Below are 23,793 nucleotides of genomic sequence, written 5' to 3' on the forward strand. Positions count from 1 at the left end.
ATGTGTAAACCAGGGAAATGCATGCAAAAGTATGCTGATTGTGAAATGTTTCTGTTCTTCCTCAACAAAACAACGAGGTGGGAAAGAATAGAAAGAACCAACATGTTTATACCTTTGAAATTTTCCAGGGTTGAAGACCTTGGGTCCTTGTTTACATAGCATGGCTGTTTTCAAACCTAGAATTTTGTGAAACTTCTTGGATCAAAACCCTTGTTGTATGTGCAACAAATGCAATCCTGTGCTGCCTCTTGAAAATGGTGCTCTTCTGAAGTTTGTGGAGCCCCTGTTTGTAAACTAGAGCATCTGACAGTTAACAGTCTTTGCGCCAGCCTTCAAAGACTGATTTTGGGATCTCTAGCTCTCTTAAACCTCTCTAACTTCGTGCACCAAGAGATATTCAGCTCCATTTTCTGCACCTTCTCACAGTCCAGCTGCCACTCCAGGGCCTGCAGATGAACCATTTCAGAAACAGATCTGTGAGCCGTGTTGCTGCTTCTGCACTGGAGTTCATCATATTTGCACATACACAAGAGCTCGGGCAAGTGAGAAGAACCCATCTCCTAGGTCTTTGATTCACTTAGGGAACAGTGCAATTCTTCTGCAAAGTGGCTGAAGTGATTATAGTTTTAAAGGAGTTTCTAAATATAGACAAAAAGCTATCAGTAATTTTTATTAAGTGGTAACAAATAAACATGATAGGTGCAGAGTGTGGTTACCTGGGGATATTTAGGGAGTTTTAATCCTCAGCATAGAAATCAAAGCATTAGTACATCACTAGGGAAGATGATGGACCTTTTGTTTCCAAACACTGTACATAGCTCAGGCTTTCTGGCAATGACCCTGGGATTACATTCATTTCTTCTGAAGCTGCAAATTGATTAAATTAGATCAGTGACAGGCCACTAATGACATGTTTTGGTTTCCTTTTCATTGCAGTAGCGTGTTAATCTTACGTTTGGAATTTGAATCACGTGGTAGCTGGCTGTTCAAAAGAGCAATTGGTCAGGGTCTAGACATACGCAATACAGTGAAGCTCCTGAACAAGCTATTAAAAGAGAAAACAAAGGAGGGAAGTCCTACAGTCCTGCCTCATACACACATTTATAGTGATGGAACACGACTGCTTTGTTTCAGGCATTTTTCATAAATAGTTATGTGGAATTTTAATGATGTTCTCTAGATGTAGTGCTGAAACATCTCTTCCAAAAAATTACTCTGTTTACTTCTGAAGGTTTCAAAACCATTCTGAGTGTGTCACTGGACTCTGGGTTTGTGCAAGTTGAAGCATTAATACCAGTTGATGAAGCCGTAGATTTTTTTTTTTTTCTCTCCTCATATACAAATACACATGCATGAAGGAGATGGATTGCTCTGGATCACTGGGACACTATGGGGACTCCTGTCACAAGCTTTCAGTGGAATCTCATCTGGGTTTATCCCTTAAATTCTCTTCAGCTAAAGTTTATATTGTAATAGCTCTTTTTGCTCCCTTCTCACCCTCTCTCTTTCTTGAGCTTTTTGACATCTCGGAGCAGCTCTCCATATCTTGAATCCTGTCCTTTCCTGGTGTCCCTCTGTCATCACACTGCTTCTAATTATAGCTCTGGACTGGTATCTTTTTCTCCCAGGTGGCAGCAGCAACTACTGTGGCTCAAATATATTTATTCCTTATGGTACCCTTCATCCACCTCCATCAGTATCCCAAGTCCCTTTCACTTTTCTTTCTATTCAGTCATTTCTTACTTAGATGAACCCTTATATACAATGGAATTGATATGATATTTTCCACCAGTATGTTTTGTTTACATATCACAGCACTGTCTCTAGCTTGTGTCTCAGTATTTGTTTAGATTGTAATTGCCTTGGGGGAGGAACTGTTTCTGGGTATGTGCGTGTGCATGCATTGTACCTATAACAGCAGCAACTCCTCTTTTGTCTGTTGAGAGCCAAAGGGAGCTGAAGTATATACCATATACTTAGTATTATTTTTAAAATATTTCAGATAGCCTGATCTGAATTAACGACAAAATATTTAAACAGCTATATGTTCATACAATTCCCTTGACTTTCAATGAGATTTAGGCATTACTTAAAGCTGCACCTTAAAAGTCTTTTTATCTCTAAAAGTTTTTTAATGAGGCCAAACTCAGTAGCGTATCTAAATTAGTATAATTTACATTTTCTTCTCCCGTCTCCATGTAAACCATAATTATTTAGGTTCCCATTTAGATACTCCCCAAAATGTGATTCACATCTCATTTATACATTACTATTGCCATTTAATTGAATTAATTCTTAAAACAGCCTCAGGTAACAGAACAGATATGCATCAATTCTGAAAAGTCTCCACTGATTCGATAAGTTTTATGTAGTCACAGACCGGGTTTTCTGAAAAGCTTGTTTGCTGTGCAAGCACTATAAATGCTCATTTCTCTAAGCATTCAGCGTAGTGGATATTCAGCAGAGTAGCTAAGCATTTTTGAAAACTTGGCCATAGTCGCTGGTACCGGGCCATACAGTCTGTCTCGGAAAATTCTAGGATTTTGTTTTCTCAAGTTCTCTCAAAGTTGGGGGATGAGGAAATGAAATATGTAATTAGGCTCTAGAAAGCTCAGAAGTGAAGTGTATATTCTGAAGATCTCTGTTGGGTGGTATCTTGCCAATGTGCATTGCAAGCAATGGCAAAGCTAGAATTAGAATAGCGAGAAAAACAGAAATTGCCTTTGAAACAGATTTTGAGATTAAATTACAAAAATTAGGCTTCTTTAAAGCTGTTGCAGTTAAGTATCAGGTCATTTTGCTAGTCAGCTACATACTTGCGCATGTATTTTGAAATGCAATTATACAAGTCCAGTATTTGATATATATATTTTTTAACATCAGTTTTCACAGCAGGAGTAAACTTGAGAGAGCAGAGCTGCAACCTCTGAATATTGCGTTTTCATAGGAACTTCATACAGAAATTTCTCCTGTTATTAGCTAGTCTGGGAACACAAACAGTCATCCTTAAATAAACTGCACTTCTTTTTAGCCGTGTGAATGATTGTCCCAGTAGTAAAGCTGCATTTTTTTTTTCCTTGAGGAATTCCTTTGTATCTGTTCCTTCCTATGAGGTTCTTGAAGGCCGTTTTTCATACAAACCAGCTTTACTCTGTCAAACAACAGAGTCACAGGAAACCAAGGCTCCAGAAATCCTGTATGGTCCTCCCACTCAATATTGCCTGGCAAGCCAATTAGCTTGATATTTTTATCTCTAACCTGATTTGGAACTAATTGTAAATTACTATTTTACCATTCTGTTTTCTGTGATAAATGCCCTGCTCAATTATTATTAGATCTGCTCCTAGGACAGCTAAATCTCCTTATATCTCTGCCATACCTTTGTGGCTCTGCAATCTAAGGAGGATACAGAGGCAGCCCCTCATCCTACTTTACTGATTCTTGATCTTGGCCCAGAGAACAGAGGACTGTGTCCACTCTTCGAGACAGTGTAGGAGTTTCTAGCACATGCTTCACTGTGGTAAAAGTACCTTTCAGTATGAAGGTTCATGTCGGTTGTTTATTATCTGTCAATTTGCCTTCAAAGCAAAGCCTAGTTCTCTATACTAAATTAAGAAAGTTGGAGCCAGTTCGCATTTTACTCCAACTCAGTGCTCTCTGCTTTTTATTGGATTCTTTTTTTTTTTTAATCTCAGGGTCTACCGTGAGATAACATGTATTTTAAAGCTTGAGATGCAGTTTTTACCACAGAGTGCATCTACCTTTGATGCAATTTTGAAGTAAATCTCTCAGTCATTCCCGTTTACTGCACTTCACCTCATATCACTGAGTGGTGTCAGAGCACACAAATTTGATTCCTTCTGGTTAAAACTAAACTAGAATATGCACTCCAGGAACTCCCTTGAATGTCCATTAAGCAGTTGGAGAATGTTAGTTCCTGGGTCCACACCAGAGCTTATCCAAAGTGACATAATTGTAGATGCTGGGTTCTCAGCACCAACTGTTTTGCTGTGCAGGTGTTCTCCTATCTCACTTCACAGTGCAGGAACATTGAGGTGACAGTATACATGTGAATCTTGACCAGAAACTAGTGCTGTGGTCTGAGAAGGCTCTTGCTTACCCCAGTTTTGGGAAGTTCATTGGAGACGGAGAAGTAGGATCAGAGAAGTAAATAGCTCTGCTCGTTACTGTCTTTCCTCTTCTCCATTTCTGTTCCTGCTCTGTGCTCAGGGAACTGAAGATTTCACCAACTGTTCTGGTTAAGGCTACTGAGCAGGCATGCTCCTCTTACTGTGTCTTAGATAAATTACTTGGATCCCAAAAGTATGGTGTACAGGCCGTACTGCACTCTTCTTGGAACCACTCTTCTTGGAAGAAGCAGAAGAGTAGTTTGCAGTCTGACTTGTTAGTCTGTGCCTAAGTAACAGTATCTGTCTAGCTACAGCTAACAGGAACCATTTAGATTCACACTCAACTGGAAAGACCCCTGAAGAAGGATGGAGTACATTGGCAATCACAAGAACTTCCCAAGTCTGCTGCTTCCCTACAAATCTTAGCTACCTTGCTCCACATAACTACTGAAAGAAAATGCAAGATTAATCTATCCAGATTTAATTATCTGCATCTGAGCTTTTCATCTAACTCCAGTGCGGTCATTCAAGCAAGCAATTCTCTTCCACAGGCAGCCGAGTTCATGGAGTCATATATTGGAAAGTCTCACACAAAAGTGAACTTTGTGCTCCAAATCACTGAGATGATGCCTTTTCCATTAGCACTTTAATCAAGGCCTTTGCTACAGTAAATGTTTAGCACTGTAAGTAATTGGTAAAGACTGCTGACCTGATAATGCTGTGCTAGGTTCAGCCTAATCTGAAAAAAATCTCCTAAAACACTTACTGCATTAGCTGACCCCATGAATCATCAAAAAAGCAAAGCATAATCTGAATGTTGTGTGCAGCAAGTGGAAATATGCCTGGAATATTTCAGAAGGACAACACTGAGAAGAAACAAAAAAAAAAAAGGCTGCTCAAAGTGCAGCATTTTCCATGCACTGTTCCACGGGAGCTGTCACACAGAAACCCCCTCAGTCTGCTTGTGAATATCCCTTTGGCAACAGGAACCAGTATGCAGGTGTGAAAATACTGTGACTGCTTTTAGCATCACAAAGTCTTTTTATCAGGAAGTGTCCAAAAGGTCATGATTTTATTGGAAATTCATTGTCTACCTTCTGAACATCTGAGTCTTAGCCACTTGATAAGTGATTCAATCATTGTATGATTGAAAAGCAGTACATGGTTAGGAAAGTTCCTAGAGATAGTACGGTATTAAGAAGACTTTTTCCTTTTGTCTAAGTAAAGAGAAGCTTGAGGAGACTATGGAAGGCTGGTCCTCTTAACAAAGAGCAGACGAACGTGAAGGCTGGAGCAGAAGCTAGTGGGTTGTGTTGCAGTTTAATTCATTTGCTTGGGAGTAAGTCTTGGGCTGAGAGTCCTTGGGTGCTACCCCTGCCCAGTGCTCTGTTCTGCCAGGGAGACAGGAACGTGACTACATCCCTTGGCACAGGAACCAAGACTAAGGACAGATGATAGGCAGAAAGAGCAAATGTATGAACAGCCAGATAACAAAATAAATATAAGTAATGGCTAAGTAGATGTCATTAGAGTTGTGTATTTTAAAAACTGCTAATATCCATTAATTTCAGTGGTCAGTATTGACCATCTTACTGACACCATGCTTGATAAGCCATCATTTCCAGGATCTATTCAGCCATTCCAAATCTCTGAGCAGATTCAGACAGCTGCATTTCTTAAAGGAACAGATAAACCTATAGTTCTCTCTTTAATACCAAATGTAGATGGTATTGCCCACTGAGACTGAGCACAGTCTGTCAATATGCCAGGGAGAATTGTCATGGCTGTAGCATCTTTTGGTTTATTAAGCCTGGAAGAAAGTTTTGAACTACAAAAATAAGAAAATTCATGGGATCCTAACAGCTAAACCATATTTTTCCTGGCTGTGAAAATTCCAAAGAAACCATGTTTTGTGGTGATTTTTTTTTTATCTTTAGACTGTTTCAGGCAATATATAATGAGGCTCCTCTCCTTTGACTCATGTACAAATGAAATTCTGTATGGAAAAGGATAAAAAAATGTTTTTAATTTTTTAAAAAGGTTTGTTCCCATAAAACCCATGTGTAGCGTCTAGTGATGTAATTTTAAAATAAGACCTATATGTGCTAGTATATTCATATAGATATATTTTAGTTTTCAATAATTAAAATAAATTTGAATTAGGATCACCTACTTAAGAATTGGTTCTATAGAAAATTGTAACAATAACCTACCCTGAAAAACACGAGTCCAAGAATTTCACCTAAGAATTACCTCAAGACTGTCCCTTCTGGTTGAGATAATTAATGTTTCTTCAAGTGATAACCAACCTAGAGTAAAAATCTGAAGCAACGAAGAATCTTTTCCATCTTCTGGTAAGTTGTACCAATTTACTCCCATAGTTAAAAATCTGCACGTATTCCAGTCTGAATAGGTCATCAGCATCGAGCCTTTGATCTTGTAATGCCTTTGTCTGGTAGATTTAAAGAGCTATCAGAAATCTCCGTGTGCATACGCTTATAGACGCTGATCGTATCATATCTTACACTTCTCTTTGATAGAGCTAAAGAGATTGATGATTGATCTCTTTAAATCTCTGTATTAGGAAGATTTTTTTTTTTTTTTCAGACCTAAAGTTATTCTCGTCTTTTTTTCCTGAGCCTTTTCTGTTTTCGTTTTGGGGAAGGGTGGATATCAGAAGTTGGCACAGTATGTTACAATATGAAAGGGATGCAAAACTTTGTGGTAAGATTAGATTCATGCAAATTAGTTAGAAATAATTGGTTCCCTTTTCATCTGAATCCATCCAAGCTCCATGTTGCTCTCACTGAGACTTGTAACAGTATGAGGTTTGTTGTGATTAGTTATACAGCTGATTATGGTCAGATTGCTTCATTTGAGTTGTCTGGACTGAGCTACTGCTAGTAACAGTAGTAAAATCTTTAGAGGGTTGTATTAATCTTTAATAGAACTGTAATGCCCAGGATGCACATCAATGGTATTTTAGGAATGACAATTGCCATTATATTTTTCAATATTATAATACTTTTGCCCCTAAAGCATTTTAGCTAACACATTTATATGACATTAAGTGGGAAACCTCCTATGATTCATATTCATTGTAAATAGAAAACTTTTTTAATATTTCAGCAAATAATCCTAGAGAAATTAGGCATCTGTGGATTGTAAAGATCTGAATTAGTGAAAGTCATTTCTGAAAGTATACGAGATGCCTTACAGCTTCAGAATGCAAAGTTCCCTGTGTAGGATTCATCACTATTTTATAGCTTCCTTGAGTAAACCGTATGGCCTTGGTTGGCCTCAAAATCAAATATTTCCTAGGCTGCAATTCCCATAAACATGTATTTAGAATAAAATGTAAAAATGTGACTTCTTAGCTTCAGGTAGCTCAACCTGTCTACCTGTCCTTGTTGTAAGCAAGCTAACTTACTATGTACATATTTCTTATAGTTCACTGTATTTTTATAAGATCACTTCTAATATTTGTAATATTATGAAAAGTTCACAACTGCTCTCAGCTATGATCAATAGATTGTATATTAGTTTCAGAATTATTTTCCAATATTGTGCTAAATTTCTCCCGAAGTGTCTGTAAGAGGATATTCTTTGCATCAGTCATGTTCTGTGTTTGGGAAGAACAAGTCGGCTCCCATACAAACTGCTTAATGTACATTCCATGTACATGTTTTGGCTCCTGGACCTAATATATATACGGTGACAGCAGCAAAAAGTCAGGCAGGTCGATACTTCTTGTATGTTTTTATCATGGAATAATATGTAACTTTTCCTTCCTCCAAAAGAAAATGGTGATAAATGTATTTAATTAAAAAAATGGGAGGAAATGCTCTGAATAAAATATTTTATTACAACAGCAATCCAATCCAAGACAAACCTTTTTACTTTATAACAAGGTCTTTCTAATGAACATTGGACTGGCAAAGATCTCCTAACAGCAACTGTGTCTTCTCTTTGTTTTTTTCAGCTAGGCAAGCGAAGTTTCTTCTCTTCATCTCTTCTCATGTGATAGATCTTCCATTTCCCTAATTGTTCTAATAGCCCTTCTTCGTACTCACATTAATCTTTCTGGAAGATAGGTGATATAATTATATAAAGTACTCCCAAGTTTTTACTAAGAGTTTTTACTTAGGCTTAGTTGAGTGGTCTGTTTTCAATGAAGAGATTTGTCCTGTTTCATCCTCATATCATGCTTACTTTTTTCCCCTTGGTTGCACCACAAATCGGTCTGTTAGCCGTTCTGTGATCAGCCACGCGCAGGCTTTTTCCCTCCTCGGCCATTTTCAACCAACAGATCTTAAGCTTGGAGCAGACATGTAATTTCTGAGAGCACGATCTTCTGCTGTGTACTGTTAGCATTTATCCCATTCAAAACATTTGAGAACTTCGCATGCTGCAGATGTTTGACAGTAAGGAAATAGTTGCTTGGATCACCTGTTCTGCCTTCTAAATGTAATGAATCTGTCTCATTTTAAGACTGGAATCAAAAGACAAAATATATTACAAATTTCTGATTTCACAACAGGACACTAAGGTATCGAGGTATTCTAGGATTTGGAGCTGTATACTGTGAGGTTCCCACTTAGGCTGTGTTGAACTCTTTGACCTTTGCCTCCTACACATGTTTTTTTCACTTATACACCAAATAGCTGGTATTAGTTTGCCATTCAGTGTGTGAACCTGCCACACACCCTTACTGAAAATTGAAAAAGAAAGGGATTTTTTTTCTAGATTACCTTTAATCTCTGTCTCAATTTCACTGCAATGTAGTCCCACTTTTTGCCTTTTTAAAAAAATCAGGCCTGAAACACCTTTTATTTTCTTGTCCTTTCCATGATTTAGTTCAAATTGATTTCTGGAAGTCCTGACTCTCCCTTTACATTTTATACTTGTAAGTTGTACCTATCTCTTCTGACTTCATACCTTTTTCAAGCCCTTTTGGGTTTTTCAGTTGCACTATTAAATTTCTTTGGGGTGGTTATTTCTTTGGAGCCCATTTTTACTGAAGTCTCTCTGCTTGATATTCAAGTTTTAGAAATAGTAACCTATTTACAAACTAAATACATTCTAGATCTTCATGTTCAATTTTGTAAGTTTTTCAGCCTGATTATTTTCAGTAAATAGTTACCACAGTTACTCAAAGATTCTTCTTTTAAAGTCAAGATTGAGCCCAGCGTTTGTTTACCACTCCATTTAATTGAAATTGAATCATCTTACGTGCATTCATTCCAAGGTGGTTTGATCAACTCTTTTGTGATGTCCTTGTTGCAAATCAAAATCACATTCACAATAGCATCACTTCATGTGAACTCGCTAAACATTTGGGAAAGAAATCTGTCACCTCTCACACTAATAATGAGTATATGAATGCTACCACTAACAGGAACATTTATTTTCCTGTCACTATCTGGAAAGTTAGTTCCTATATTGATACAATTTCTGGAAGCAATAAAATTAAAAAGTTTTCTAATCAAATCCAATCCTAGAATGTTCTTGAAAATCTTGAGTGAACTCATTTGTTTGCTCATCGTTCCCCAAAATTATTTCGGTTCAGACAAATTCTTTGTCCATGCTACTTACGTTTCTTTAACCTATTGTCTCCTTGTTTCGTAACACTAGTAGATCTGTATTTCTGCACTTTATTTCTGTGATTTATTTTTATCACTTTTTATTATGATTTTCCTTAGATGTTTTCATCAGGTTCTTTTAAATGATGCATTAGACATGCGGGTTAATTATTAGTTATTCAGACAGCAATTTCACAACAGTAAAATATTTCACTTGCATCATATTGCTATATATTAATTTTCATTTTTTTCCTTTTATTAGTTATATTTTTTATATTTTATTCTTTAGGGATAAGCTATATTTCATAATTCCAACTATAAAATGATGTATTTGTGTAATAAATTCCAGTCCTTGCCTCTTTATGTGCACTGGTAGTAATTTTCATAACATCATTTCTTCAGTGGCTTGTGTCCCCAAAAATGTGTATTTCTTCCCTCAAAGTCACATGAGTTGGTCTAATAAAAGACACTTACACTGACTTCATTATTTGTGATAGAAGGAGCAGTTTGCAAAATGCAACAATTAATATGAATTCCAGACTAACTAGTAAGGAATAGTAAATTTATTTTAGTGGGTGAATAACAGATTTTACTAGGTTGGAATAGAATTAGTATTGGTGGAAGATTACCAGCCCTCTAGAAATCTTGCCATTAGCTCCTCCAGACAGCAGCTTGAAATCTTAAATCTCTGCTGAACGCATCCTGTCCAGAGGGTGACAAGGAACAGCTGTCACGGTTCAACTCAAGCTAATACAGTCAAGCATTTTGAGAACAAAACAATATTCTGAACTGCAGTCAGGAATGAGAGAAATATCAGACACCAAAAGAAAAGATTTCATATTAATAGGAAAATGTAATAATTGGATCAAAATTTGCAGTCTTCTAATTCTGAACAGTAAAACATTTGTATGCTGAGTCTAAATTCCTGGCGATCCTTCTCTATTACCAGTAGGGAGAAAAAAGAAATTATTAAAAATTAGCTGAATTTTATCTTCATAATCCTAACAGGTTCAATTAGTCGAGCAATCTGTTTGCAGTGCATGTTTGCACTTTGCTTGACAGGCACGTTATATTTTTATATTGGTATAAGTTTATATGTTAAATGTATTTATATTTCGTGCTACTAAACAAATATGTAAGTTTGTTTATCCTGTGTAGGAAGGTTGCAGTGGCCATAGCCAATCCAAAACCTGATGGCAATCCACCTGATGGTGGATAATTTATAAATCATAAATGAAAAATAAATTTTCTAACTGAATCTACCCTTTATTGTGTATCATGCCTTGTAGGTAAAAGGATGCCTGTAAAAAATAGCTTTTGCAAACTCTTCTCCAGGTCTTCCCTTCTCTTTGAAGGAATGAATGGGTTTCATAAAGTCTTCAAACTTACAATTCTCTGGCTGAAACACTACCTGGGTCATAGCTGGTTTCTGAATGATCATTTTAAGCTTATTTACTCCTTATCTTTCCAGTGTGTGAGATTTTCTGCCTGTCATTGACCCCTTTATAATATGAGCATACTTTCCTCTTTCAATGACCTGCCTTCAGATGGAATGCTTCTAGGAGAGCTTCTGTGGAGAGCTCTGCACTTCTGCTTCTGACAGAGAGTTATGTTGATTAACATTGCTATTTATTTAGTATGTTAATGGCAACATAAAGAATTACAATTTTATTGCATAGCTGCACAGGAGATGAAGGACATATTCTTTGCCTTTACATAGCAGCTGCACAATCTTAGATGGTCATTTTTCTCCATGTGGAAGACAGCCTGCTTAATGTAGGCTTTTTCTCCTGCTGACTGATTCAATCACCTGATTCAGTCACTTCATGGGATGAGGACATTTCTTGCTGGTTTTCAGGAAAGTGCCTCTCATATAGACTGAGCTGTTTGCATGTCTGTAACAGCTAGACAGCATCTTGAGGAGCTCTAGGCTGTCTTTACTGCTTGGGTTTACACGAGGGTTGTTCACTGAGCTGGGGTGGTGGGGAATGACTTGAATCCATATCCTTTGTGCTTGGTGAAAAACTATCAGAAATGTACTTATTCTATTGCTAAAGTGTCAGGAACACCATTAAGGAAAAGTGAACATTCAACACATTTGAGGAGACGTGTGGATGTCATCTAACTCTGTTTCTCTGCTTCTGAGTAGAAGATTGCTGGATATATTAAGAGCTCTTTGCCAGTTTGACTGTACTACATTATGGCAGGACAGTGTATTTCTGTACTTATTGATTACTTCCTTGTGTTGATAGCTGATGAGGTGTTCATGCTTTTGTTATTTAGATGAATCAGCTGCTGGTCATTTTGTGCTGATTCACTTTCAGAGCTGGATATAAGTATTTGGATGGATTTACAGTAACTTCATCCTTTTTACTCAGAGGCATGCCAGTCTGCATAATTGTTATACTGGACCAATTGTTCTGCTGTGTTAGGTAACAAAATATTCTAGTTTCTTTTATTCTGCTGAAGAGATACTGGTTTCATTACATAGGTCAAAGCTCTTAAATTAAATTTCTGACATTTTTTTTTCCAGTTAACCTAAGTGACACAGGTGATTGTATTTGGATGTAGTTGTGATTTAGGCATGCATGAGTCAAGGTTTCAAAAGTTTGCTCTATAGAAGACTGAAGTGGTTTTGGCATGCTGGGAACACAAGTAAAAGCTGTCGCTTTCTCTTAAACATAAGAATATCGTAATGTCTTTCACAGGGATTATATTTCAAATTTATTTTGGAATCTGAAGCTCATATGAAGACTTAACTTTCATCTACTCATTAAGTGGAGAGTCTCACTCTGGGCACATGACAGTAGCAGTTAGAAACTTGATTTGGCTATCTATTGAACTGATCACATTTTAATTGTTCCAATCTTAAAATTATTTTTTTTTAAGCTTTGTAATATTTATATACTATCAAAATACATTACTTATTTTGAATATACATATATACAATACTGAATTTACCTAGATAAAAATAATCTGATAGTTTTACAGTTAAACATACAGGATGTTTATCTTTTTAAATATAAATGTGTAATTAATATGGGCAGTACAATAGTATGAAATGTTAAACAGTGTTTCTTGGGTATTGAGCACCTTGCCATGACTGTATACTCCTGTAATCATTCTTCTCAGTAGCTGAACTGGAATAGTATGCCCACAGCTAAACCGCGTGCACTAGCATTCCTCTAAGAAAAAATGGGATGAATGTAGCTAGGTCCAGCATGACTTCAAATTATCCATCTCAGTACTTCTAAATTCCAGTTTTTCCCAATTGTTTATGTTAGTGCTAGTTTTATTTCCAGATAACAACATATTCTCTGTACAGGTCAAAAGGAACGGCTAGATATGAAGCAGTCTGCTGGTCCTTGAGTTCATGGGTTGACCAACATGGCTAGCTCTCTCTTCATAGAAACGCTGAGGTATGCCAACAGTAGGGTTTCATGTCCTTTGCCAGAACTGCTAGGGGAGGTTGACTTGACGTGATGTGTGACAGAGGAAGACCCTGAACTCTTGAATCCAGTAGGTCACTGATAACAGCCCAGGAGAGATGACACCACGCGCAGCCCTGACGGCAGCGGCAGGGGAATGGGTTCGTCATGCCTGGGGGTGGGCCGGCTGCAGCACCACGGACAGCGCCGGGCCGGGCCGTGCCCGCCCGGCCGCCGCCTGCGGCGGGGGAGCGCTGCGTGGTCGGGCAGAGCTTTGCTCTCACCGGTGGAAGGATGCCTTACAAAATGGATGATGCCTCTACGTGTGCTGCACCGAACAGCACGGGGAGCGATCCTTCTAAAAATAGCAACCATGGGATATTTGATTTGATAGTAAGGCTGCTGTGACTAACGTGTGGAACAGAGGCTGTGTGGTGTAAGTGAAAGCACACCAATAAGAAGGTGATTCCTGCTTCGACCTTTCAGCCACTTCAAAATGAAATGCATCTGCTCACTTTTGCTTTTTACAGATCAGCGCAATGTATGTAAATATAGATATAGAACTGTTCAGCCCTCAGCCACTATTCCCTGGAGGTATGTTAGATTGTTCTCTACAAACCGATGTTCAATTGTCCCTGAACCAAAGCAATAACATTAGAGAGAGCACTTAAACAAAACCAAACCAACAAAACTCTGCATTCATGCGTAGATTTGGCTAGGGATTGATTAAGTGATAGCTAAAATCAGTTAAGGCAGCCTCTGGAATGGCATCCCTGTTGCATTTCTACAAGTGATGAAACCAGTTCTCTGGTGTTTTATCTCAATAGTATAAATTTCTTAGCATCAGAAAGATCTCTTTCAAGGCGATAAATAAATATATGATAAGAAATATGTAAGGTCAGAAAGAAAAAAAAGACCAAAAAAAGCACACGCACAAGAAGAGTTCACAAATATTTCTGAACTCTCATTTCAAAAAATAAGACAGGAGCTAATTATTACTTTGGTAGGGTTTCTTATATCCTGAGCATTAAAAGAAATTAATAGGAAAAGGTATAAATTTGTCACAACAGTGCTAATTAATGTTCTATGATTTCTCACTCTTTTAATAGGTAATTTGCTGTAGTGAGAACATTAGGGATAAGTGAGAATGAGGCTGCAATAGTATTTTTCTCAGATGTCTTAATTATTTATGAAACATGAAGATTCAAATGAAGCTTTTCCTTTTTTACTAATTGAACAACAAAATATTCTGTTTCCTTGGTATCAGGGAAACGTTTATTTAGCATAATCTGTGATCTATTTTAAATAAAGGTCCAGCTGACTAAATAATTACCACTTGCACTGTCAATTTTTGGTAATTGTACTTGATGTATGCTATTGGTATTAAAATATTAGTCACTCGATGCTCTACTTCTGTGCTAAAAAAAAATTTAAAAATTATTGTCCTGACTTCATCCAGATACCTTCTAGGCAAGCAACATATAAACTTACACAATGTGATATGTTGGCATAACAACATGGATCCATACTTGTCCTTACACATGTCTTGGTCTTTTCTGGTTTTATAATTTGTTTCCAAGCAATATTACAAATGATAGAGTAAAAGTAACTTTTAACATTATATTTGTAACTGCAAGTTGTGGTGTTTGTTCTTAGTTGATGTTTTTGTGGGTTTTTTTTTAGGTGAGACTTAACTCCAAATGTCTAGTGTTCTGGAGGCATTTGAAAGTACTTCTTTCTCTGCCCCCAATGACTTGAGATTACCTTTGCTCTGAAGAAGATTACACCAAAAATAGGCGATGTACCAGAATATTTTATGCTGACTTCCATTTTGCATGAAAGAACAATTTTGGTACTAAAGGAATGGAACAATAGAACTATCGTAACTGAGATGTTCCTAGGACTACCAGGAAGTTATGTTTCCCACATCTCACGTGATAAAGTTATATGTGTGTTGGTTGCTTTCAGTCATGAGCTCCTTCTTCAAGCACTCAGTAAGGAATAGATGATGGAGTGACTACTTAACTGCAAGCTGGAAATGCTGCCTGGTGTATAGGGGTCTGCTTTCCTTTCCTGCCACTCTGAGAAATGTTGAGGGTTGGGAGCAGGCTTGCTTATAAGGAGCTCATTCTGAATTAAAAATTTAAAAAAGGAATCTTAAGATAGTAGCCTTTAAAATCCATTCTGCGCCCTAATCAGAAATCATCCTAATGAAAGAATAATTAGGTGAAGGAAGTTGTGGGGCACAAACACTGCAATGCCTTAGAGGGAAAAACTGCTGCATTTGCTGCATTAGGTTCCTAATGTGATGGTTTGCTCCTTTCTTCCTAAGGAAAAAATCCATGAGATGGCCTTGTGCAGTAGGACAAAGAATATAATTTGGATCTGTACATCAAAAGCTGAGACCTCCTGCTTAAAAGTTTCAGATTACTCCATCAAAGGAAGAATAGCTCAGTTCTTGAGACATGTGAATCCCTATTTTGTGGCACAAAGGCAAAGCACTTGGTGCTTCAAAAGTACCTATGAGGTCATGGGAGATGGTGATAAGAGTGTATTTGCTTTGGATCCTTTTGTTTCTCCCTGCAAGGTGAGGAATTTATAATTTAATGGGAAAGTCAAGTTGTTTAATGGCTTAAACCATCTTATCAATAGGGAAAGAATATGAACTTTAAAGAAACAAACGTGAAGTTGGATCCTCAAATGTAGAAAAGGAGGTAACTTAATCAAATAAATTGACTGTCAGAGGGAGTTAAAATTAATTCCTGATTTTTTTTCTGATAGCAGGGGTTCTGGGCCATGTTTCTAAAGCAGAGGTTTGAAGTAATAATGGAAGTAGAAGTACCAGCATCTATAGCCCTGAGCACAGGGAGAAAGGGTAAAGCATGGGGATGCTCTTACCTTAAAGAGAGGGCAAGAGAGTGATATGTTCCATGATACCTTAAGACTGAGGTAACTGAGAAAAAGGTGCTTGCAGGGAGGTATAAGAATCTCTCTGCTTTCTGCACTCCGACCTTCCATTGTCCCTTGCAGAGCATTTGAAAGGATAGTGCAGTTCCCTTGATCTATTTAAGAGAAAGAAACTGTGTCAAATCTCTCCATTCCCTAGCCAGCTGTCTTTCAGATCACATCTATATTATGGCAAGATAGTATGATATAAGATGAACTGTCTAATATATTTTAATTAATACTGTCTTAAACGTCAATGTGTATTCTGTTTGGATAAGGACAACTGTGTTTGCAGTAACTTAACCGTAAGCAGCTCTCAATACTTCTGACATAACAGCTCCTGTACACAGTGGTCGTTGTTAAGTAACTTTTAACAGTGTTGTTTAAAGTGATTAGTGCTTTCCTTCTGACTTGTCTTGTTTGATTAAATAAGGTCTTGAAGTGTGTATTTGCCATTATTTCCATATGGTGCAACACAGAAGTTTAGTGATAGAGACTCAGAATGGCAGCTCAGAAGAGTTCTGCAAGGGAAGGCCACTTTTCTCTGAAAAGCATTAGTGTTTGGGACCCATGATGTCCGCCAATGGAAGTTCATCTTGTAGGAGCTCTGACATTTACAGCAAATTTAAAAATTTAGTTTGATTGCTGCAATTAATTTTTAAAGCTTCTTAACAAAACCTTAAAAACATTTAAATAATCTAATGAAGTAGGCATTGGATTCTAGTTTTGTGGTGGTGGTTTTTGAGTATGCAGTTGTTATGACAAGGAAAAATAAAAACAGCTCCAGAAAGACAAAACTTGGGCATATAACCCTCAGTTTCTTGTTTATGCTTGCACAATACTACTCTGCTTTTCCCATGCTTTATGGAATAGCATGAATATTGAGGTTGGCAGGAGTGAGCTCTGTTAAGAGAGAAAAAAGACAGAAGAAAGTTGTTTTGCTGCCCTGCACAATAGTCGCTGTTTGCTTTGGTCTCTTTTGCACGTGGGTGATCCTGAATACCTGCTTGCTGCCTGGGAGATTAGTGCCTCTGCCTCCTTTACAGGATGAGATGTTTGTTCTATGCTACACTGAGAGTATTTACTAAAGCAATCAGTATTTATGTGGAGGTGATAGGAGGCTCATTAAACTGGTGAATGCATATATCAGAGGAACAGGTGTATGCATATTTGGTAACTTTAAGTTATGCAAACCTGCATTTCACTGACTTCTCAGTAAAATACACTGATTTTTTTTCTTTCTGAAGTAGGTGATATGCCCCTCTGGTGACTCTCTGTTTGAAAATAGGTATCACCAGCAGCAGTGCAGAAAAGTGTTAGGAATAAATATGTAATACTATGTACTATATTTCAAATAAAAGTAATCTATCATCAATATGATTGTACTTGTTAATGCCACCATTTATATGTCCATGATCAGGAAATACAAATGGCATAGTTCCCTTTAAACGAAATATTTCTTCTACACTGTTAGTTCCTTGCAGGTCCCATTCTGTGAACTGTTTTGGTGTCCTCCTCAGAGTTTATCTAACCTTGCAAGGTTCTCACCTTGTCTTCCCAAGTTCACTTTCATTCCATATTTACTTTAAGGGGAAGAGTCAATTCAGACATAGTTGTATTTTGAAAAAAAATTCTGCTGTGTTTTTTCTTAAGCAAGAAAAGTACCTGTTTAACTACTGGCCAGCTTGGCAGCAAGAGGAATCCATGAAGTGCTGAAGCTGTAGAATGAAGAGGCTGGAAGAATTAACCAATTCCTGTCACTACAGAGTTTTTTGGCTCCCAAAGTACTAGTAAGAGGTGAAAAGGTATTTATTGTTGACATACACATATATAAAAAACAATTTCTCAAACCCAGCAGCAGCCTATCTCCAACAGATGCAACTCAATGACTTTGTCAGGTTTTGTCCCTTCAAAAAGCTATTTCTGCCTGCTGTGGGAGTGCCTCAGGAAGGAAGGCAATGAAGCTATTGTAAATATCTATGCCTAAATGTGAATATGAATTAAGGTATGATTGAATAAGTTGTTTTCTCTAAATCAATAATGTACAAACATGCTTACTTATTGGCCACTTTCTGTTTGCACTCTACACAGAAAAGCAAAAACCAACAGCCCCAAACCAAACAAAAACCCAGACAGAAAGCTCTGCGTGTTCAGTGTTGAAACATAAGTTGCACATGTTAAAAAAATAAATAATGAAGGTTTCCACAGCAACTAAGTTCTGTAGTGCAAATTGATGACTTTTGTTCTGTTTTATTATATAATGATAGAACAGATATTCTATAAAAAGTGTTCGGTACATCTGAAGTTATATTATTAAGAAGTTTAGTGTAATCCTAAAACTTCCCATCAAGCAATTTATTTACAAAGGTTTCTGAAATGCTGTGTAAAAAGTGTTGTTTTCTGCCTTTAGCCTTGGGAAGGCTCTGACTGGGGAAAAGTGGCTTAGTCTGGCAGAATATTTGCAGTGATCAAAATTTCAGTTACAGGAAAAGTTTTGAATTACATGTTTCAGCTTTTAATGTGCTGTGAGGAATCCAAATTTAGGTTTTATGGAAAGAGTAGAAATGAAAGATGAACTCACAGATGAAATCTAAAAACTGTTTCAAATTTTGGATAACTGTTCATTGTGCAACCTGTACAAATCTTGCCAGCTCCTTAGCAGCTTTGGAAATTAATAACAAAAAAAAATAAATCACAGTATTAGACGAATTTTGATCTCACTAAGGCCTGGTGGTGACCAGTTAGAGTGCTGACAGCATTTGCTTATTCTCTCTACTCAAATTCCAACCTTAAATGCTGCCACTGTACACTTAGTAAAATACATTGTTTCTCCAATTTTTTTAAAAGCTAATAACTCATTAAAAAGTTTAAGTATGCTTACTTTAATTCGCACTGTTTGAAATAATTTGAAAAGGTTTCCATAAAGGCAGGAGGTGAGCTACAAATCTTAATGTCCTGTTCAGACCACACGGTTCAAAGCAGGAATATCATCCGTGTGTGCAGCAGCAGCAGCTGTGTGCAGACGGATAGCCACCGGTGAGGTTTGTAACAACAGAACCAATAACAGAATTTTCCTCCCTTCACCTGGACTGAATTTGGATTTTTCTAGTTTTCAAAACATGCTCCTGCCCCAGTCCTGTGTCTGGTAGCTCCCACATGCGTAGTACGGGGCATCTGGTGTCCTCTGCTGCAGACTGGGATTAGGGGGGAGTGCGTGTCCCCTGTGCGTCTGCCACCCACCCTCCTTGGTACCAATTCGCTTATATTTTCTTGAAAGCACTTTAGCTTTATTTTTTTTTTTTAAAAAAAATAAAAAGAAGTCTGCCCCCCTCGAGGATGAAGCTCGAGTGCACGCCCTGGGGCACTTCAGAGGCTGAGAACTCCCAGAGAAGGCCCAGGGCTGGTTTTACCAGCAGCTGTGCTAAACTGGGCGCGGGGGGGGGGGGCGGTTCAGGCGCACCCCGGTGTTGGCGAACACCGCCGGGTATCCGTGCCCGAGCCGCCCCGTGCTGCGCTGCGGGGCCCTGCAGCGGGGCCGCCCCCAGCCCGCGGGCTCGCCCCGCCGCCGCCCGCGCCCCCCGCCCCGGGCCACGCGCCACCGCCCCCGCGCCTCGCGCCCGCGCGCGCCTCGTGCGGCCGCGCGGGGAGGCGGTGCGAGCCGCGCATGCGCGCGGGCTCCACAGGGAGGGAGGGGGGGCGCGGCAGCCCGAGTCCTTCGGCGGTGGCGACGGCGACGACAGGAGCGGCGGTGGCGGCGGCGAGGAGGAGGCTGGGGGCCGCCGCGTCGGCAGGGCGGGAGCCCGCTGGGGCGGCGCGGCCGCGCTAGGAGAGGCGCTGGGCCGGCGGCGAGCGCCCGCCGGGCGCTGAGGGGAGCCGCGGCTGTTGCTGCCCGGGCGGGCGGGGGGCGATCTCCCCCCGCCCCCCGGCAGCGGCGAAGAGCCCCTCAGCGCAGCCCCGTCCGGAGCGCGAGGCGGGGGCTGCTGGCGCGGCCGCCGCCGAGCAGCGCCCCCGCTGAGCGGGAAGCGGGGGGAGAAGCCGCCCCCGCCCCATGAGCGGCGTTCGCCCGCCTCGCTCTGCCCAGGGGATCCGCGGCCCTGGCCGGCTGCCGCCGCAGCAGCATGTGGAGTCCGACCGAGGAGGAGAAATACGGCGTGGGTAGGTGCTGCCACATCCCCTCCCCCGCCCCGCCACCCCCGCTCCCCGTGACTCCCCGCAGCGGCCGGACCCCGGGGGCTGAGGGGGGCGGCTGTTCCCCGTCCGCCGCTGCCTGTCGGCGGGGGCGGCGATGGTCGCCTCCGCGGGCTCCCGGCGGCGCTGCCCCTCCCGCTGCCCGGCAGGTAGAGCGGGGGGACGGTGAGGAGGGCAGGCGCTCCCCACCGGGGGCTGTGGGAGGCCGCTGGCGGCGGGGAGCGGGCATCGGCTGTGCCGCTGCGTGCCCGCCGCCTCCCGCTGCCCGCGCCGGCCGCTGCTGCCCGCAGAGCCCGGCATCCCCTGAACGGGGCTGCGTATGTTTTGATTTGGGTTATTTCCCTGAGTGTTTCCACGGCGAAGCGATGGGCGGCAAGAAAAAAGTAGACTTTGGGGGCCCGCGCTCACGTCCTGATTGCACAAATAATCAGCAAACGAGTCTCTTAGCCCTTAATCTACTTAAGTGCGCGATTCCTTTTTCTCTCCGTTTAATCGGTGGTTTGTGGTGATCTTGTTTATATGGAGTTTGGGGAGAGGGGATGGTTCTGGTGCGGTGTCATTAGGGGGCGTCGGTGGTGCACCTGCTCCGAGCGGGGGGCGGCGGCGGGAGGCGCAGACCTGCCCTGGGGCTGGGCCGGGCCGGGGGGGACGGCAGGGCTTTGAGTACAGGGGCTTTTACTGTTAGTAACCTGGGGCTGCGGTGTTCGTGGTGCATCGCGTTCGTCAAAAGCGACCGGTGTGTTTCTGTAAACGCATAATATGGTTATTTTTCGTTGTTTATGGTAAATCGGGCTTCACTGTCAGCTTGAATCCTGTTTGCTCTGATTTGAGAGGGCATCGTTGGTGGCTTTTTTATTTTAGTGTACAGTCATTTCTGATACGAACAGAAATGTTATGCCTAAAGAAAGTCTGTCTTCCTTTCATTAACTTCACTTTTGTTTATTTTATTCTTATTTTTTAAAAACTGTTGACATGTATAATAATAAAAGTAGGTAGTCTGCCCTCATTACTTACCTAAATGCTTCATTAAATTTATAGTTATCAATTATTCATATTGATTTTTAAGTTCCACTGTGTAGTGATGATCAATTTCTGCAATTATTTAAAAAATATAAACAGACTTGCTACAGAAATCTATTAACCTATATTGTTAAAGTGAGGTTTTGACAGTTGACTTGTGAGTAATTAAAAGCCTTGATGCAGCTAATATTTACAACACATTTTGAGCATGTAGTCAACAAACAACAAAATCAGTACTTTTTGTTAATTTTTCATCTTGTGCAACAGATATTTTGCTTAATACATTCCACATATCTTCATAATGAATAGAAGAAGTTAAGAATTCACTTTTGTTTTTAAAAAAAAAAACCCAAATACAGTGTGTTAGTTGAGAACCTGTGAGTGTAGGGCAATGTACACAAGTGGCATTAAATAACACAAGAAAGTCGTTACTTGCAATACTGTTGCTATGGTTGTCAGTCACTGGGAGTGTATCAAGCTGATAAGCTTTGTTAGATCTCAGCTGGATGTTCAGAGAATACGAAGTATCCCGACTTGCTCATACCTTCACTGTTGGTGAAAGACCACCTCTGTTGTCCTAGTACTAAACTTGCTGGTATAATTGTCATAGTTGCTTCAGAAAAAAATTATTCATCTTTCAGGCCTTGTTGGTTTTCCTCTGTTCCGTTTATGTAGTTGTTTTTCTTTGCTGTCTTGCAGGGTTTGATATTCAGAGTTTTGTTTGTTTATGTTTGGCTCATGCTCTCAAATAAGAGAATACGTGTGCTACCTTTATCGAAAAGTAGGTGAACTAATTTTTTTTTACGCCAACCTATGGGAGGAAAAGATAGGAAATCTCCATTCAGGTTGTAAACAAGCCTAGAAGAGGCATCTGGAAGAGAGAGTAGTGAATGAAAACAAGTGTTATTTCAGTGAATATTCTGTAGTCTTCAGGGTATTCCTGTGATGTTGATTTTTAATTTTCAGACAGCACACATGTAGGTAGGTCTGAGATCACGGTAAAATCTTAAGAATTTTGGTGATCTGTAGGCAAGTTTTTTTTTTATTCATGGGTAGCTTTAATCACTTTTCCTGTGATTGAAATTGGTTGATAATCCTCCAGAGGGGGGAAAATAGGTGAAAAATGCTGCTTATGTCTGGAGTTTTGCTGCTATGGGTGGGGAGAGGAGTAATCGTTTTTCAGAAGTAGATCTGTCATTGCTTGCTGGAGTGGTTGTTTTTGTGCGTTTTGGAGAAACTAGTCTGTAGAAGGTGTAGGCCTGAAGTTTTACTGTTGGGAGGTGCACTAGCAAAAAAAAAAAAAAAAAGATTTTTTTTGCTGATGTAAGTTATCCTGATTTCACAAATAAAATCATATGTGCAAAAATAATTTCCTTGGCATGAATTGCTGGTATGAGGTTGTGCCTTGGGCTTTAGTAGTTTGTTTTTATTTTGACCGCTGTACATCAAAAAAAAACCCCATGTGTTTTGTCCATGCTCTTGTTAAACAATGAAAAGTTTCTGATGTGCCTTTGGATTAAGGGAATAGACTTTATGTCCCTATTGACATAATTTGGGTCAGAAAAAAATCAGTTATTTCTGCAACTGGAATACCATGAAGAGCTTTCTAGTGAAATAGAAAGGTATGTCTGGGCATCCAGGCCCTGTGCATACCTGTTCATGTGTATTAAGGAAAGTGAAAGTGTCAGTTAAAGTGGTTAATTCTGATGCTGTTCTCTTTGTTGAAAGTAAATTGTGATCTGTGTTGCCTTCTTATCTAGGTAGTGGGCTCAGAGATGATAATTTGTAGAAACTGGTCCTTCAGAAAGACACCACATTCCCTCTCTCAACACGTGGGTGTAGAACAGCTTTCTATTCTGCGTTGCCTTTCAAAGAGTTTAAGACAAAGACCTTTCTTACATGTTTGCTGGAGCCCCTTCACAGATACCCCTTTACAGCTACACAGCCCCTTGACTGCAAGCGAGCATGTTACATTTACTGATGTGAACGTCGGGGGCTTTTTGGCGGTTCTGAAGTTCTCTTCACCTATCCAGCTGCAATTAAAAGGAGTTTTCAATGCTTACAGTTGTAGAACTCTATTGTATTGCCCAGTTCTCACGCAAATCATTGTATACTTCTGCAACAAAGATATTAAAAGATTGCTCAGGGTATTTCTAAATAAATAAATAAATGAAACACTCCCCTAACACCACTGAAGTTCTTCAGCTACTGTAGCTCCTACCTGGTAGCTGTTGTGAATCATTCCCTTCTGCTCTGTTTAGAAATACTTCTGTGCAGTGGCTGTAATCCTAACTACACTGTTAGAACTTTAGACTTGCTGTTGAAAGGCAAACAGAGAAAGGCTTCCAGAGATGCTTAGGGTGACCAGTTATGAAAACAATTAGTGAGGTTTCTAAAGCGTTGATCGAAGACAACTAGCTCTCTAGGCCTCTAGTGTTATAATATTTTTAAAGCAGTCTCTAAGAAAATATTTTTTAAAGTGATATGATTAGTTACATT

General features: G+C 39.7%; 1 protein-coding gene across 1 annotated transcript in view; it reads left to right on the forward strand.

Annotated features, from left to right (window-relative positions):
• The first annotated feature begins 20,639 nt into the window (after positions 1 to 20,639).
• The window catches only part of DOCK3 (dedicator of cytokinesis 3), a 209,176-nt gene continuing 206,022 nt past the window's right edge, over positions 20,640 to 23,793 (forward strand). Inside the window, exon 1 of the mRNA XM_068419791.1 lies at positions 20,640 to 20,772. Coding sequence (XP_068275892.1) covers positions 20,640 to 20,772 — 133 coding nt within the window. The remainder of the gene's footprint in view (positions 20,773 to 23,793) is intronic.

Source organism: Nyctibius grandis, chromosome 29, assembly GCF_013368605.1.
Source record: "Nyctibius grandis isolate bNycGra1 chromosome 29, bNycGra1.pri, whole genome shotgun sequence".
Taxonomy (NCBI): Eukaryota; Metazoa; Chordata; class Aves; order Nyctibiiformes; family Nyctibiidae; genus Nyctibius; species Nyctibius grandis.